Source organism: Rattus norvegicus, chromosome 2 (assembly GCF_036323735.1).
Source record: "Rattus norvegicus strain BN/NHsdMcwi chromosome 2, GRCr8, whole genome shotgun sequence".
In the NCBI taxonomy this organism is placed as follows: domain Eukaryota; kingdom Metazoa; phylum Chordata; class Mammalia; order Rodentia; family Muridae; genus Rattus; species Rattus norvegicus.
This window is the reverse complement of record NC_086020.1, coordinates 7,332,370-7,349,258: the sequence shown is the minus strand read 5'-3', so window position 1 is coordinate 7,349,258 and position 16,889 is coordinate 7,332,370. Positions and strand designations below refer to the sequence as shown.

General features: G+C 39.1%; 1 protein-coding gene across 1 annotated transcript in view; it reads left to right on the top strand.

Annotated features, from left to right (window-relative positions):
- Nucleotides 1-16,889, top strand: part of Arsk (arylsulfatase family, member K) — a 57,131-nt gene that overhangs the window by 14,053 nt on the left and 26,189 nt on the right. Inside the window, exons 4-5 of the mRNA NM_001047917.2 lie at nt 11,514-11,790; nt 12,962-13,133. Coding sequence (NP_001041382.1) covers nt 11,514-11,790; nt 12,962-13,133 — 449 coding nt within the window. The remainder of the gene's footprint in view (nt 1-11,513; nt 11,791-12,961; nt 13,134-16,889) is intronic.

Genomic DNA, 16,889 nt, shown 5'->3' with positions numbered 1-16,889 from the left:
AGAGAAAGGATTAAAGGAACTGAAGGCGTTTGCAACCCCATAAGAAGAGCAGTATCAACCAACCAGACCCCCGAGAGCTCCCAAGGACTAAACCACCATACCAAGAGTGAGTACACAGGGATGAACCCATGACTCCAACTGCATATGTAGTGGAGGAGTGCATCAATGGGAAGAGAGGCCATTGGTCCATTGATGCACCAGTGTAGGGGAATGTCAGGGCAGGGAGGTGGGAGGAAGTGAGTGGGTCAGTGGAGGAGCACCCTCACAGAAGCAGGGGGAGATAGCAGGTTTCTGGAGGGCAAATCAGGAAAGGGGATAATATTTCAAATGTAAGTTTAAAAAAAATCCAATAAAAGAAAAATGGTCAAAAAAGGGTACTGAACAAAAAAGAAAATTATATTTTATGAAGACAATTGTTTACATTATCTGCTCAGTTAACACTTATGAGTCTTAATACAATCAAAATTTATGTAAAGCTCTGTCTTTGTCAAACTTTATTCAAACAAGATTTCCGAAGGAAAAAAAGAGAGATTCCTCTGTTGAGAATTGTCTGTTTAGCTCTGTACCCCATTTTTAATTGTGTTGTTTGGTTTGTTGATGTCTAATTTCTTGAGGTCTTTACATATTTTGGACATTAATCCCTCTGTTAGATGTAGAGTTGCCATTCTGTAGGCTGCTGTTTTGTCCTATAAATGGTGTCCTTAGCCTTACAGAAACTCTGCAATCTATTAGATTTAGTTTGTCCAGTTTTATGTTGAGGTCTTTGATCCACTTGGACTTGAGTTTTGTGCAAGATATAGAACTATTTGTGTTCTTCTACAAGCAGGCATCTAGTTAGACCAGCACCAATTGTTGAAGGTGCTTTTATTTTTCTGTTGTATGGTTTGGGCTTCTTTGTCAAATATTAAGTGTCCATTAAATATGCCAGTTTATTTCTGTGTCTTCAGTTCTATTCCATTGATCAACCTGTCTTTCTCTGTACCAATACCATGCAGTTTTTATTACTATTGCTCTGTAGGACAACTTGAAATCAGGGATGGTTATCACTCCAGAAGTTCTTTTACGGTACAGGGTTGTTTTCTCTATCCTGGATTATCATTTATCCATAGGAATGTGAGAATTTCTCTTCCAAGGTCTGTAAAGAACCGTGTTGGAATTTTGATGGAAATTTCAATGAATCTGTAGATTGCTTTTAGTAAGATAGCCATTTTCACTATGTTAATTCTACAGATCCATGAACATGGGAGATCTTTCCATTTTTTGATATCTTCTTCATTTTTTTTTTTTTTTTTTTTTTTAGAGACTTGAAGTTCTTGTCATACAAGTCTTTCACTTGCTTGGTTAGAGTTGAACAAAGATTTTTTTTTATTTTTTTATTGGGTATTTTATATATTTACATTTCAAATGTTATTCCCTTTCCTGGTGTCCCCTCTGAAAACCCCCTATCTATAAGGGTGTTCCCCCTCCCACCAACCCACTCCCACCTCACTGCCATGGCATTCCCCTGCACTGGGGAAGAGAGCATTTAAAGGACCAAGAGCCTTTCCTCCTATTGATACCAGACTATGCCATCCTCTGTAACATCTGTAACTAGAGCCATAGGTCCCTCTTTGGTTGGTGGTTCAGTCCCTGGGAGCTCTGGTGGGGTTTGGTTAACTGATGTTGTTGTTCTTCCTATGGTGTTGCAAACGCCTTCAGCTCCTTCAGTCCTTTCTTTAACTCCTTCATTGTGATCCCTATGCTCAGTCCAATCCAATGGTTGGCCATGAGCATCAGCCTCTGTATTTGTCAGACTCTGGCAAAGTCTCTCAGAAGACATACATATCAGGCTCCTATCAGCAAGTACTTCTTGGCATTCACATTACTATCTGGGTTTGATGTCCGTATATGGGATGATCCCTGGGTAGGGCAGTCTATGGATGGCCTTTCCTTCAGTCTCTGTTTCACACATTGTCCCCATATTTCCATTAGACAGGAGCCATTCTGGGTTGGAGATGAGTGGGTGGCTCCAACCTCCAACCGGGGACCTTGCCTAACCTCAGGATATGGTTTCTACAGGTTCTCCCAACCCTCTGTTGGGCATTTCAACTACTCTCATCCCTCTTGGGCCCTGGGAACCTCTTGCTTTCCTGGCATCTGGGACATTCTTGTGTCATTGCTAGGTATAGTAGTCTAGGTTGATATCCGCAGTATCTGAGACTGCATGCATCTCTCCATGCCCTTCTAGTTTTAGAGTCTCTGTTGAGAGGTCTGGTGTAATTCTGAAAAGTCTGCCTTTATATGTTACTTGACCTTTTTCCCTTGCAGCTTTTAATATTCTTTCTTTGTTCTGTAGATTTTATGTTTTAATTATTACGTGGCTGAAGGTGTTTCTTTTCTGGTCCAGTCTAATTGGTGTTCTATAAGCTTTTTGTATGTTTATAGGCATCTCTTTCTTTAGGTTGGAAAATTTTTCTTCCGTGATTTTTATTGAAAATACTTTCTGGTCCTTAGAGCTTGTTTCACCCTCTTCTGTTCCTATTATTCTTAGATTAGGTCTTTTCATAGTATCCCAAGTTTCTTGGATGTTTTGTTTCACGAATTTTTTTAGATTTATCATTTTCTTTTTTTATTGGATATTTTCTTTATTTACATTTCAAATGTTATCCCCTTTCCCAGTTTCCCCTTTAGAAATCCCCTTTCCCATCCCCTTCCCCCTGCTTCTATGAGGGTGCGCCCCAATCCATCCACCCACTCCCTCCCGCCTCCCTGTCCTGACATTTGGCTAATTTATCAGTTTCTTGTGTCATATCTTCTATGCTTGAGATTCTCTCTTTTATTTCCTGTATTCTGTTGATTTTTTTTATTAACTTGAGTATTTCTTATATACATTTCGAGTGTTATTCCCTTTCCCGGTTTCCGGGCAAACATCCCCCTAATCCCTCCCCCTCCCCTTCTTTATGGGTGTTCCCCTCCCCGTCCTCCCCCCATTACCGCCCTCCCCCCAACAATCACGTTCACTGGGGGTTCAGTCTTAGCAGGACCCAGGGCTTCCCCTTCCACTGGTGATCTTACTAGGATATTCATTGCTACCTATGAGGTCAGAGTCCACGGTCAGTCCATGTATAGTCCTTAGGTAGTGGCTTAGTCCCTGGAAGTATTCTGTTGATCTTGTATCTGTTGTTCCTGTTCTCTTCCTTAGATTTTTCCATCTCCAGAATTCCCTCAATTTGTGTTTTCTTTATTGCTTCTGTTTCCACATTTAGGTATTGAAGAGTTTTATTCATTTCCTTAACTTCTTGTTTTTCCTGTGTTTCTTTAAGGGATTTTTTTTAATTTCCTCTTTAAAGGCCGCTATTATCTTTATAAGAGTCTATTTAAGGTAACTTTCCTGTGGTTTGCTTATGTTAGGATATCCTGGGTTTGCTATAGTAAGATAGTCGTGCTCTGAAGGTATCATATTGCTCTCCTTTTGGTGATTGTGTTCTTATGCTGGCCCTTAGGCATCTTGTTGGTCCTGGATGTTCCTGGTGCAGCAGGCCTCCAGTAAGCAGCCTTGGGCTGGAGAATGGAACTTAGGGAGCAGTGCAAGTCTCAGAGCAGCTGGGCATGGCCTGGGGGACTTGATGGGCAGGGGAATGGCAGGAAAGGGTGTTGATACATGCCACTCAGGGCAGCTGAGTGTTGCCCTAGGACTCAGGTTCCAGACTGAATAAGAAGGAGACAAAGAGTTGAGCACAAATATGTGTCTCTCTGCTTGCTGACACCAGATGTGACATGACCAGCTGCCATAGTATGCATGACTTCCCTGCCATGGTAAATACTCTAAAACTACAGGTCAGAATAAACCTCTTTTCCCCTCAGTTGCTTTTGTTAAGATATTTTATCACAGCAACTAGACAACTATTACACCATCTAATGTTATCAGAAAAACAAATCAATCAAACTGCTATGCTATTTGACTAATGAAAACTATAAATCATCTGTCATTGCATCTTCTAATTATGTATTTTCTCTCCTCATGAAGACAGATTTCTTTTAAATCTGCTCAGAAGAAACATTTTCTTAATCCTTCTAAACAAATGAAACTAGAGGGCTATTTCCCAAATGAAACAACAGATACATGCAGAACTGTTAACACTTGAAACTTTGGTAAACTGCATAGGAAGCACAGTGCCCGCTTTACTCCTCCAGACCAGCACAAAAGCTGTCCAGATAGAATCAGATGGGGACAAAATAGAGACCATAAAGCTCAGAACAATGACCAAAAAAGCCCTCTACCACCCTGGAAGTCCAGTGCCTAATGCATAACACTGTTTATCTCATTTCTACCTATTATGATTTTGTAATCTGACATGATATTTGTTGCATTTTTAGATGGCTTCTCCACAATAAGGTTATTCTTAAGAAGAATAGACATATTAGTAGTTTCCTTTAGGACTCCCCATTTTACTCTGTTTTAAATTTACTGTCCAGAAGAATGTCACATTGTCCTGAATATACTCGTAGCATCATCTTTACAATAGTAAAAGATATTTTGGGTTTTTGTTTAGTTGGTTTTTGTTTGTTTGTATGATTGGTTGGTTAGTTGGTTGGTTGGTTGGTTGGTTTTTGGTTGGTTGGTTAGTTGGTTGGTTGGTTGGTTGGTTGGTTGGTTGGTTGGTTGGTTTTTGGTCTGGTTTTATTACCCAGAATCCTTCTGATAGCTAGAACATGTGCAGCTGAACAGGCTCAAGATATCAGAGGGTTCATCTTCCATGACTCAGGTTTGCTTTGCTTTATTTGTGTTACTGAAACCCAGGCCTCACACATGCTAAACAAATTCAGCTAAATCCCCAGCCTATCCACAATTCATACCATCATTCTCATAAAACACAGAAGTAATAATTTTGAGCCTATAAACTCATTACAAGTCTTAGGGTTTTTAATATTTTAATAATAAATTAATTTTAAATTTTAAAATGTAAGGCAATATAATAAGTTTAGCTGTATATGGTAAACTTTACTTTCTACTTTAGGGACTTCAAGTTCATTTAAAATCTGTTATATAGTCTTCACTATTTCCTTAATGGCATGTGTATTTACGTCCTATACTTAATGCCATTTTGAATTTGATAGGCCCCATAGAAGTAAACCATCAATAAATAGGTGCACAAAAAGAACAGGAAGGAGAAATGTCTTAACAAAGACACCCAACTAGCCACAAACAAACCATTTGGAGGGCATAAAAGGAACGAAAACAGAGAAGTGAGGCTCTAAAATTATACTGAAGGACTTGACTGATAGGCCAGAGCCTATTAGAAAATAAAGTCTATGCTTCATTAAATAGTTTGGATTTCAGAATCTCTGGAAATATTTTGCTCTCTAAAAGTAATAATAAACTTTAAATCATTCCATTGTACTCTTTATACTAGAACCTACTTTTTATTCTCCAGTAGAGTCCCATAATGATTTCTAGTGAATTGTTTTGTTTTCTTGGTTTGGTTTTGCAAGATGGCACTGGCATTCCTGGAATTCAATATGGAGATGAGGTGAGACTCGAACTCAGAGATCCACCTGCCTCTGCCTCCCAAACTCTAATGCCTGTAGGGCTAGTGATTGGTTTTGAGAGTCTATGTAATTTTTTCACTCCTGTATATATGTGCGGTCTTGAGGTACAGCTCGGTCTTGAGGTAGTACTATGCCCAATTTTCTTAGGAACCTCCAGACTGATTTCCAGAATGGTTGTACCAGTCTGCAATCCCACTAACAATGGAGGAGTGTTCCTCTTTCTCCACATCTTCACCAGCATCTGTTTTCACCTGGGTTTTTGATCTTATCCATTCTCACTCGTGTGAGGTCTCCCCAATCTCAGGGTTGTTTTGATTTGCATTTTCCTGATGACTAAGTATGAAGATTTCTTTAGGTACTTCTCAGCCATACAATATTCCTTGGCTGAGAATTCTTTGTTTAGCTATGTACCCAAAATTTTTTTTATTAACTTGAGTATTTCTTATTTACATTTCAAGTGTTATTCCCTTTCCCGGTTTCCGGGCAAACATCCCCCTAATCTCTCCCCCTCCCCTTCTTTATGGGTGTTCCCCTCCCCATCCTTCCCCATTGAGAGATTAACTTTTAATGTGGGAAGATTTGACTTGAGCTTTCAGAAGCTGCAGTTCATGGTTCAGTGGCGCTGTTGTCCTGGTCTATGATGAAGCAGAGGGTCATGGCAGGAGTGTGCAGGAAGGAATGCCTCTTTACATCACAGACGCCAGGAAGAAAGAAAGAGAGGAAAGAGAAGGTCTCAGTGCTTCATGAACATGCTCCAGTGACCTCACATATGCTCTCTAGGCTTTGCTTCATAAAGGGGAAAGGATACAGCCAGCTAGCCTTAACAGGTTTTATAATTGCACCAAAAAAAGTTTTATTAATAACGTTAATCAACAGAAAGCCTAATAATCTTCCTTTGCTCTAGATTCATTCCTGACTGAATCGTAGGGTTCACTATGGTAAGGACTCAGCACAGTAAACGCTTGTCCATCCCTGAGCCATTCCAAAGATGAGCAGCTAGTTCAGTTGCATTGCCAGTTTGTTTCTTAGTAATTTCTCAGTAATATTTCCTGTAGAATAATACTGCTAAGTTAACAAAAAAGTTCTTTGCTTCCTCATATCCACACATCAACAAAAGACTGAGAAGCTAACATATGCTTTATAGTATGGTGAATTTTTCCCAGAAAAATTCAATTTTGGAGTTTCACATCTATTAAAATTAGTTAGAATATGTTAGGAGAAATTCTGCTAAAATTCGAAATTTTTATTAAAGGTTATTAACTATGTACTATAAAAATATTTTTATTATGGCCTCTTCAATTTCTTTGTCTACCTTCAATTATCAAGAGGAGTGGGGAGGAAAATTTTCATTTGCCCTCATCCATGCCATGGATAGGCCATTGGTCATTTTCTGGTCTGAAATTTCTTCTGAGTATTATGTTTTAACAAGAAATATAATTTTGCTGGAGATATTATCTAGATTCTTTAAAAAACATTGCTAATCCGATAGAGCACTTAAAGGCACTTCTTTTTTTTTTTAATCTTTATTAAATTGAATATTTCTTATTTACATTTCGATTGTTATTCCCTTCCCCGGTTTCTGGGCCAACATCCCCCTAACCCCTCCCTCTCCCCTTCGATATTGATGTTCCCCTCCCCATAATCCCCCCATTACCGCCCTTCCCCCAACAATCACGTTCACTGGGGGTTCAGTCTTGGCAGGACCAAGGGCTTCCCCTTCCGCTTGTGCTCTTACTAGTCTATTTATTGCTACCTATGAGGTCAGAGTCCAGGGTCAGTCCATGTATAGTCTTTGGGTAGTGGCTTAGTCCCTGGAAGCTCTGGTTGCTTGGCAATGTTGTTCATATGGGGTCTCGAGCCCCTTCAAGCACTTCTAGTCCTTTCTCTCATTCCTTCAACAGTGGTCCCGTTCTCAGTTCAGTATTTTGCTGCTGGTATTCGCCTCTGTATTTGCTGTATTCTGCCTGTGTCTCTCAGGAGCGATCTACATCCGGCTCCTGTCGGCCTGCACTTCTTTGCTTCATCCATCTTGTCTAATTGGATGGCTGTATATGCAAGGGCCACATGTGGGGCAGGCTCTGAATGGGTGTTCCTTCTGTGTCTGTTTTAATCTTTGCCTCTCTATTCCCTGCCGAGGGTATTCTTGTTCCCCTTTTAAAGAAGGAGTGAAGCATTCACATTTTGATCATCCGTCTTGAGTTTCATTTGTTCTAGGCATCTAGGGTAATTCAAGCATTTGGGCTAATAGCCACTTATCAATGAGTGCATACCATGTGTGTTCTTCTGTGATTGGGTTACCTCACTCAGGATGATATTTTCCAGTTCCAACCATTTGCCTACGAATTTCATAAAGTCATTGTTTTTGATAGCTGAGTAATATTCCATTGTGTAGATGTACCACATTTTCTGTATCCATTCCTCTGTTGAAGGGCATCTGGGTTCTTTCCAGCTTCTGGCTATTATAAATAAGGCTGCTATGAACATAGTGGAGCATGTGTCTTTGTTATATGTTAGGGCATCTTTTGGGTATATGCACAAGAGAGGTATAGCTGAGTCCTCAGGTAGTTCAATGTCCAATTTTCTGAGGAACCTCCAGACTGATTTCCAGAATGCTTGTATCAGTCTGCAACCCCACCAACAATGGAGGAGTGTTCCCACATCCTCGCCAGCATTTGCTGTCACCTGAGTTTTTGATCTTAGCCATTGTCACTGGTGTGAGGTGAAATCTCAGGGTTGTTTTGATTTGCATTTCCCTTATGACTAAAGATGTTGAACATTTCTTTAGGTGTTTCTCAGCCATTCGGCATTCCTCAGCTGTGAAGTCTTTGTTTAGCTTTGAACTCCGTTTTTTTAATAGGGTTATTTGTCTCCCTGCTCTCTAATTTCTTGAGTTCTTTGTATATTTTGGATATAAGCCCTCTATCCATTGTAGGATTGTTAAAGATCTTTCCCCAATCTGTTGGTTGTTGTTTTGTCCTAACCACAGTCTCCTTTGCCTTACAGAAGCTTTGCAGATTTATGAGATCCCATTTGTCGATTCTTGATCTTAGAGCATAAGCCATTGGTGTTTTGTTCACGAAATGTTCTCCAGTGCCCATGTGTTCGAGATGCTGCCCTAGTTTTTCTTCTATTAGTTTGAGTGTATCTGGTTTGATGTGGAGGTCCTTGATCCACTTGGACTTAAGCTTTGTACAGGGTGATGAGCATGGAGCGATACGCATTCTTCTACATCCTGACGTCCAGTTGGACCAGCACCGTTTGCTGAAAATGCTGTCCTTTTTTTCATTGGATGGTTTTGGCTCCTTTGTCAAAAATCAACTGACCATAGGTGTGTGGATTCATTTCTGGGTCTTCACTTCTATTCCACTGGTCTATCTGTCTGTCTCTGTACCAATACCATGCAGTTTTTATCATTATTGCTCTGTAATACTGTTGGAGTTCAGGGATAGTGATTCCCCCAGTGGTCCTTTTATTGTTGAGGATAGTTTTAGCTATCCTGGGTTTTTTGTTATTCCAGATGAATTTGCAAATTGTTTTGTCTAACTCTCTGAAGAATTGGATAGGTATTTTGATGGGGATTGCATTGAATCTGTAGACTGCTTTTGGTAAAATGGCCATCTTTACTATGTTAATCCTGCCAATCCATGAGCATGGGAGATCTTTCCATCTTCTGAGGTCTTCTTCAGTTTCTTTCTTCAAAGGCTTGAAGTTCTTATCATGCAGATCTTTTATTTGCTTGGTTAAAGTCACACCAAGGTATTTTATATCATTTGGGTCTATTATGAAGGGTGTCGTTTCCCTAATTTCTTTCTCGGCCTGTTTCTCTTCTGTGTAGAAGAAGGCTACTGATTTATTTGAGTTAATTTTATCCCCAGCCACTTTGCTGAAGATGTTTATCAGGTTTAGTAGTTCTCTGGTGGAACTTTTGGGATCGCTTAAATATACTATCATATCATCTGCAAATAGTGATATTTTGACTTCTTCTTATCCAATCTGTATCCCCTTGATTTCCTTTTGTTGTCTGATTGCTCTGGCTAGAACTTCAAGAACTATATTGAATAAGTAGGGAGAGAGTGCGCAGCCTTGTCTATTTTAGTGGGATTGCTTCAAGTTTCTCTCCATTTAGTTTAATGTTAGTTACTGGTTTGCTGTGTATATGGCTTTTACTATGTTTAGGTATGGGCCTTGAATTCCTATTCTTTCCAGAATTTTTATCATGAGGGCGTGTTGAATTTTGTCAAATGCTTTCTCAGCATCTAATGAAATGATCATGTGGTTTTCTTCTTTCAGTTTGTTTATATAATGGATCACGTTAATGGTTTTCCATATATTAAACCATCCCTGCATGCCTGGGATAAAGCCTACTTGATCATGGTGGATGATTGTTTTGATGTGCTCTTGGATTCGGTTTGCCAGAATTTTATTGAGTACTTTTGCATCGATATTCATAAGGGAAATTGGTCTGAAGTTCTCCTTCTTTGTTGGGTCTTTGTGTGGTTTAGGTATAAGGGTAATTGTGGCTTCATAGAAGGAATTCGGTAGTGCTCCATCTGTTTCAATTTTGTGGAATAGTTTGGATAGTATTGGTATGAGGTCTTCTATGAAGGTCTGATAGAATTCTGCACTGAACCCATCTGGACCTGGGCTCTTTTTGGTTTGAAGACCTTTAATGACTGCTTCTATTTCGTTAGAAGTTATGGGGTTGTTTAACTGGTTTATCTGTTCCTGATTTAACTTTGGTACCTGGTATCTGTCTAGGAAATTGTCCATTTCCTGCAGATTTTCAAGTTTTGTTGAATATAGGCTTTTGTAGTAGGATCTGATGATTTTTTTGAATTTCCTCTGATTCTGTAGTTATGTCTCCCTAAAAACTTTATCAAATTATAGTACCTTTGGTTAAAAATATTTTTATTATTAATTTTTCATTAGATATATTTCTTTACTTACATTTCAAATGTTATTCCTCTTCCCAGTTTCCTGTCCTTAAGCCCCCATTCCATCCCATCCCCCTCCCCCATATGGGTATTCTCCCCATACATCCCCCTGAGTGCCCCCCTTACTGCCCCCCATATTCCCCTGCACTAGGGGTCCACCCTTGGCAGGACCAAGGGCTTCCCCTTCCACTGGTGCCCCAACAAGGCTATTCTCTGCTACATATGCAGTTGGAGCTCTAGATCCATCCATGTATAGTCTTTCGGTGGTGGTTTAGTCCCTGGAAGCTCTGGTTGATTGGCATTAAGAAAGATACTAAAATGCTAGAAAATTCAATGGAAAAGAAAACTGCTAGGACTATGAATATTTAACTGTCTTAGTTCGAGTCACTATTGCTGTCATAAAGCACCATGACCAAAGCAAGTTGAGAAAGTAAAGAGTTTATCTGGCTCACATCTCCACATTACTGCTCATCATTGAAGGAAGTCAGGACAGGGACTCAAATGGGGGAAACCAGTGGCAGGAGCTTATGCAGAGGCCATATTGGGATGCTGCTTAGTAGCTTGCTCCCCATGGTTTTCTCAGCCTGCTTTCATCTAGAAAATAGGACCACCAGCCCATGGATGGCAGCACCCACAGTGGGCTGAGTCCTTCCCATCAATATCTAATTAAGAAAATACCTTACAGCTGGATCGGATCTATAGAAGTATTTTCTCCACTGAGGTCCCCTCTTTTCAGATAACTCTAGCTTGTGTCAAGTTGACCTAACAGCAGCCAGCACAACTAAATATCTTTCTCTTTAAAAAAAAAAAAAATTCTTTAACTGTTCTAAGTAAATTGTCTTAATCTTAGCACAAATGAATATTCATTTGTTTTTCATAGTTCTTAAATCTGTAATACTCAACAACTTTTAACTGAGATGTGATACAGTTATCTAAACACTTCCACAGGGGAGTCTGAAGACCATTTTTCCTGTTGCTTTCTGGCATTTATTTAGCCAGTTTCTAAGGTTGCATGAACATTTTCTGAACACTTTTTTTTTATACCCTCAGTAACCGTGTGGAAGCATGGACAAGAGACGTTGCATTCTTGCTGCGACAAGAGGGCAGGCCCATAATTAATCTTATCCCTGATAAGAATAGAAGGAGAGTGATGGACAAGGACTGGCAGAATACAGACAAAGCAATTGCTTGGCTAAGACAGGTTAACTCCACCAAACCATTTGTCCTTTACTTGGGATTGAATTTGCCACATCCTTACCCTTCACCATCTTCAGGAGAAAACTTTGGCTCTTCTACATTTCACACTTCTCTTTACTGGCTTGAAAAGGTAAGTATTCTATGCATGCCCAAAAGCAAGCACTGACACATGCAAAGCCACCTGGCATTAGCTCATTCTTTTATTATTTTTATGGAAAAATTTGGAGCTTATACTTTTAAACTAAACTGGTCATAAATTTGTTCAAAGGCTATTTTTGAAATAAAATGTTAGAGCTTGCTAACCGTATAGATGTACATGTGATATGTCTATAAAATGGAGCTAAAGACACTATCTTTGGGTGTGGGCAGGCCTCACTTCCCCTTGTTCAGGATGGTAAAAATAACCATACAGAATTAAACTGCAAATAAATGCTCTTAATTGTAAAAGGAAAAAAAATTATCATTTTTTTCTAGAAATGTTAAAAACACCTGTCAAAATATTTAAAATTTTGCTTTGGGTTGTCAGTAAAAAAAGAAATATCAAAATGTATTATTTAGTATTCTGTGCTAAAAGCAGAAGTACTTCAGATAAGTGCTGTAAAAAGTATACTAGGCACAGTGTGAGCACTTCCCACCTTCCCCTGTGCAGCTGACCTACAGCAAGCATCTTTTCTTGGCTTGGCAAATTGTCATATTTCTTTCTCTATTTGGATTACCTTCCTATATTTTACTTTTTGACTTCCAGTGTAGATCTGCAATAGTTCCTTTAAGATGAACATTTTACCACTGCCTCTCCTGTTTGAATCTCGAGCCTTTTCAAATTGGTTTATCTGCTTAAATAGGAGTCCTGTCCCTAAGTTTCTCTGACTGTGAATCTGGATTCTTTGGGATGGCAGCACTGTCAGTATCCAAGACCAGCTTTTTCTTCTATAATTTCATATATGTGTGGTTTGAATTCACTCCAGTCTTAGTGTGTTTCCTTTCTTTACTGAGTATTCATCTTTATCGAGTCTTCTTTCTTTCCACTTTTGTAAAGTGACTTGTGAAGTTCTCACTGGCAGATAAATCGATTCTCCTATTAACCTTTGAGGAAAGCCAGGAAAAATCTCAAACACCCCTGCTCCAGATACTGTAAATAGGTTTACTCAGCCCATTCCGAACTCGGAGAAATGCCATGCTGCATAGCCATTCTTTTCAATCATTCTATGTACGAAACGTTTCAGAGTTCACCACAGACACTCACTGGAAGAAAGGGATATTTTGACTTTGCAAATGTAAAGCTTTTTCTTCTTCCTTTTCAGGTAGCTTACGATGCAATCAAAATCCCAAAGTGGTTGGCTTTGTCAGAAATGCATCCTGTGGATTATTACTCCTCCTACACAAAAAACTGCACTGGGAAGTTTACTGAAAATGAAATTAAGAACATTAGAGCATTTTATTATGCTATGTGTGCTGAGACAGATGCCATGCTAGGTAGGTGGTATAATTAATAAGCAATTTCATGAAGAAAATATTTTTCCAACAAATTATGATTGTGCTAATTGGGGCTTGCAGGAGCATCCTCAGATATTTCTTAAAGCAGTTGCTTAGATACCTAAGACTTAGAACTTTGAGACTCTTTACCTACAAAAATACCTTAATAACAGAATAAAGGGCCCTTCCTATTTTAATTATTTATAATTCTCAGATTTGTTCATACATAAAAAAGAGTCACAGAAAGCTGTTTTCTACTTGAAACAAAATACAATCGGCCTTAAACAAATCTGTACTTTGCTGAACACAGGCATGCGGCAAGTAATTATAAGTCAGCTTACTTCCAAGACATGAGGAGTTTGACATTTCAAACACTGATGGAGAGGAATCAACTCGGTGATTTGTGACCACAAACTCCTTCTGTTGAACCTGAGAATTTGCTGAACGGTTCTCAGAAGCCCAGTGGATAGACATATAGAAGAATTAAGAGTAGAAAAATCTCTTTAACTTTTCTTCAAACATGTTAACTTCTAACAGATGCTTTGTATCATTGTCAAGTGATATTTTTATGTAAAGTTAAAAAAATGACTTGCTAATAAAAGCTGTAGATGAAATTATTTTTATAAAATCATTCATGTGTTTTAAAGTGAGAAAATTCCAACACAAATCTTATAATTACTGGAAATGTCAGTCTTAGGAGTAAGGCAGATGGTAGATTAAGGTGTTATAAAAAGAACTTAGCACTCATGTTTGCTTCACCATCATTTTAAGCATGTTTACAGCTCATTCTAGAAGCTGACAGATGTCCAGTCAGCATGTACATTTCTTTGTGAAAAATATCTTCAGCTTAGATAATGAGCACCTCAATATTTACTTTCCTGTCTTACTGGTTTTACTGAGGATGGACCAGTCTCATTTTAACACCTCTAATAATCCTTTTTAAACAGAGACTTCTTTGTTAGTGTTTATAAACTGTTTCCACACATATAATACCTACAAATAAATTAATTCTCCCTAGACCCTGTAGAGTAAGGCTTGCCCACAGCTCAGATCCATTTCCTCTGATGACTACAGACTCTGAGACTCTGGCTCAAAGGAAACTCAGACAAGCCTGCCTCGGTAACATGATTGTGGACGGGTTCTGGCTGTTGGCTGCAGTACTGTTTCCAGTTTCTACTGAAGAAACCTTGTTTTTAAAAGCAACTGTTAGGATGACAAGTTATTTTCTCAGCGTTGTTTCACTTTGCTATATTTTGGAATAAAACACAACTGCATTGGTGAAGTGTGGGCAAGCACCTCTTTCTACTCACCAAAACACATTGAGAATAACCACCCAGCATGGTTAGAAGTGCTCACTGAGTGAATAGCATGTAGCAGAAAGAAAAGAGGAACTTTCCAAGTTCTCCCTCATTAGGACAGTGGGACAGTAATATTTTAAGTGTTTCTTTAGCCATAACTCCATCTGACAGTTGAGTGCTAGGAAGTGTCTCGTCATCTGCATCCTCAAATTGCTTTCAGAGTTTGCAAGTGCATTTCTAGAGTGAAATAGTGCATACTCAATGCTGCTGTAGGGAATGAGACAGTATAGCTCTTGAAGTGTCTTCACAGACACTAAGAAAATTAGCAGAGGTTCAGAGGTGAACAGACTGTGGTAAAGTGATGTAAATAGTAGAAGGTGTAAACAAAAGTAAATGGTGAATTTCATCATTTTAATTTTACATTTCCATTTTTTTCTAACTGGGGTAGATACCTTTGAGGAGATGGTTTGTGAGCCAAAAAGTGAGAAAAAAGTCAGTCATGTAAAGAGCAAAAAGAAGGACATTCTAGGCAGAAAATATAAAGGCCATGGGATGGAGAAATAATTGTAATATCTTAAATTAATGTGTTATTTCTTTTTTTAGAAAGGAGATAAATAAGATATTTTAAACAGACCTTATATTTTTAACTTTACATGCCTTGTAACTTATACTTTTTAATGCCTGTACATTAAGATAGAAGTACACAATCTTCTTGCTTTCTCATTCTCTTGTGATTTCTTGCATCTCCTTCCACTATATGATTGATGACAACTGCCATGTTGTGACACAAATAAGATTTTTTACACATGTAGTTTTCCAACAAATGAAACTCCTTTCTTCAAAAAAAAAAAAAAAGAAGTCCACAGAAAGAATGTTATTTCTTAGTAGTATTCAATATAGTGCCCAACACAGTACCTGATCAGTCAGGCTTCATCAGACAAACTCAGTGCAGCCAGCAAGATGGAGCAGTAGCATGCTTGTCACCAAGCAATGGAGGAAGGAAAGAACCACCTCCCGAAGTTGTCCTCTGACCTCCACCCTGTTGCTATGGCTCATGTATGCATATAGATGGGCATACATACAGATAAATACCAGTGTTCATATTACTGCAGTTGCAGATAAACCATAGGGAGCTTGGAGAATGAATGATTGGGTGTGGAGAAGAAGAAAGTGTAAATATTGCTTTTATTTCCTCAGAAGTCAGATGTAAATGTAGCTTTTATTTGCCAGATGTGCTCACCCTTTCTACCTCTTTCTGAATTCTGGCTGGATCAATTCAGTTGTTCTGTCTCAAACTCCTCTAAGCTGGCTGATTCAATCTGGCTTCTCTCAACTTCTCACTGAATTGTTCTGCTTGACCTCAAGCTAACTCTGGAAGTCTGTTCTAGTCTTCTGACTCCTTATTCTCTGGTTCATTTTGTCTTCACCTATAGCCTGTCTATATAAAACTATCCTGGTAAAACCTCTCTCTCTCTCTCTCTCTCTCTCTCTCTCTCTCTCTCTCTCTCTCTCTCCCCCTCTCCCTCTCCCTCTCCTTCTCCCTCTCCCTCTCCCTCTCCCTCTCCCTCTCCCTCTCTCTATATATGCTGTTCTTTTAAGTCATTGCTCTTTCCTGTGATATTTCTGTGAGAGCTGGGCATATCCTATGTCTGACTGATCCTGACAAACCTTTCTCTGATTCATCATTTTGTCTACCTCTGAATTAGACATCACTTTCTGTAGGATGATGTCATGCAGGTGAAGGCAGGTACAAGATAGAACGAGGCCTGTCATTGGACGAGAAAGAAGGATAGGCAGGGGGAAAGTTTTAGAGAGATTAGGAGACTAGAGTGAGGGAGAGAGACAGCAGAGAGAACATGGAGGCAGATGTAAAGTTTCCTCTTTGCACATTTATAGGTTGTTATGAATATTCTTAAGGGATGGATGTGTACAGGGATTTGGATGTCTAGGTAAGCAATTATATCTTATCAGTTGGATCAGAGGTTATTGTGTTGTGTGTTTCTTCATGTGGCTATTTAAGTTCAAGAGAGTATGTGGTGGCTGGAGACACTAGGCCACCACGGAATTAAAATGTTTATTTCTGGCATGGTGGCAACCTGCCTTCGAAGCTAGATGGGTAGAGATTGTTGTCAGGCTCAGAGAGAAGTCATCGGCAGTGTGATATGGGATAGAGCAAAGCATGTGAGAGGCTCTGCTGACTGAGATGAAGATATCTACCAGATATCTTGGGGCACTGCAGTGCCGGACCTAGTGAGGGATAAAAGCATTATTTTATTACAATTTTACAACAACAATTTTCAAACATGATTGCTTTCTTCTAATGTAAGAAACTAACCTTAACTGCATTATTAGGGATTAAAGGTGTGTGGTAAGGGCGTGTCTATATTTCAAGGAGCCATATTGCTAAATTAAAATTCCTCTACAAGAGAAGGCTTCACTATCTAATACTTCATATCTA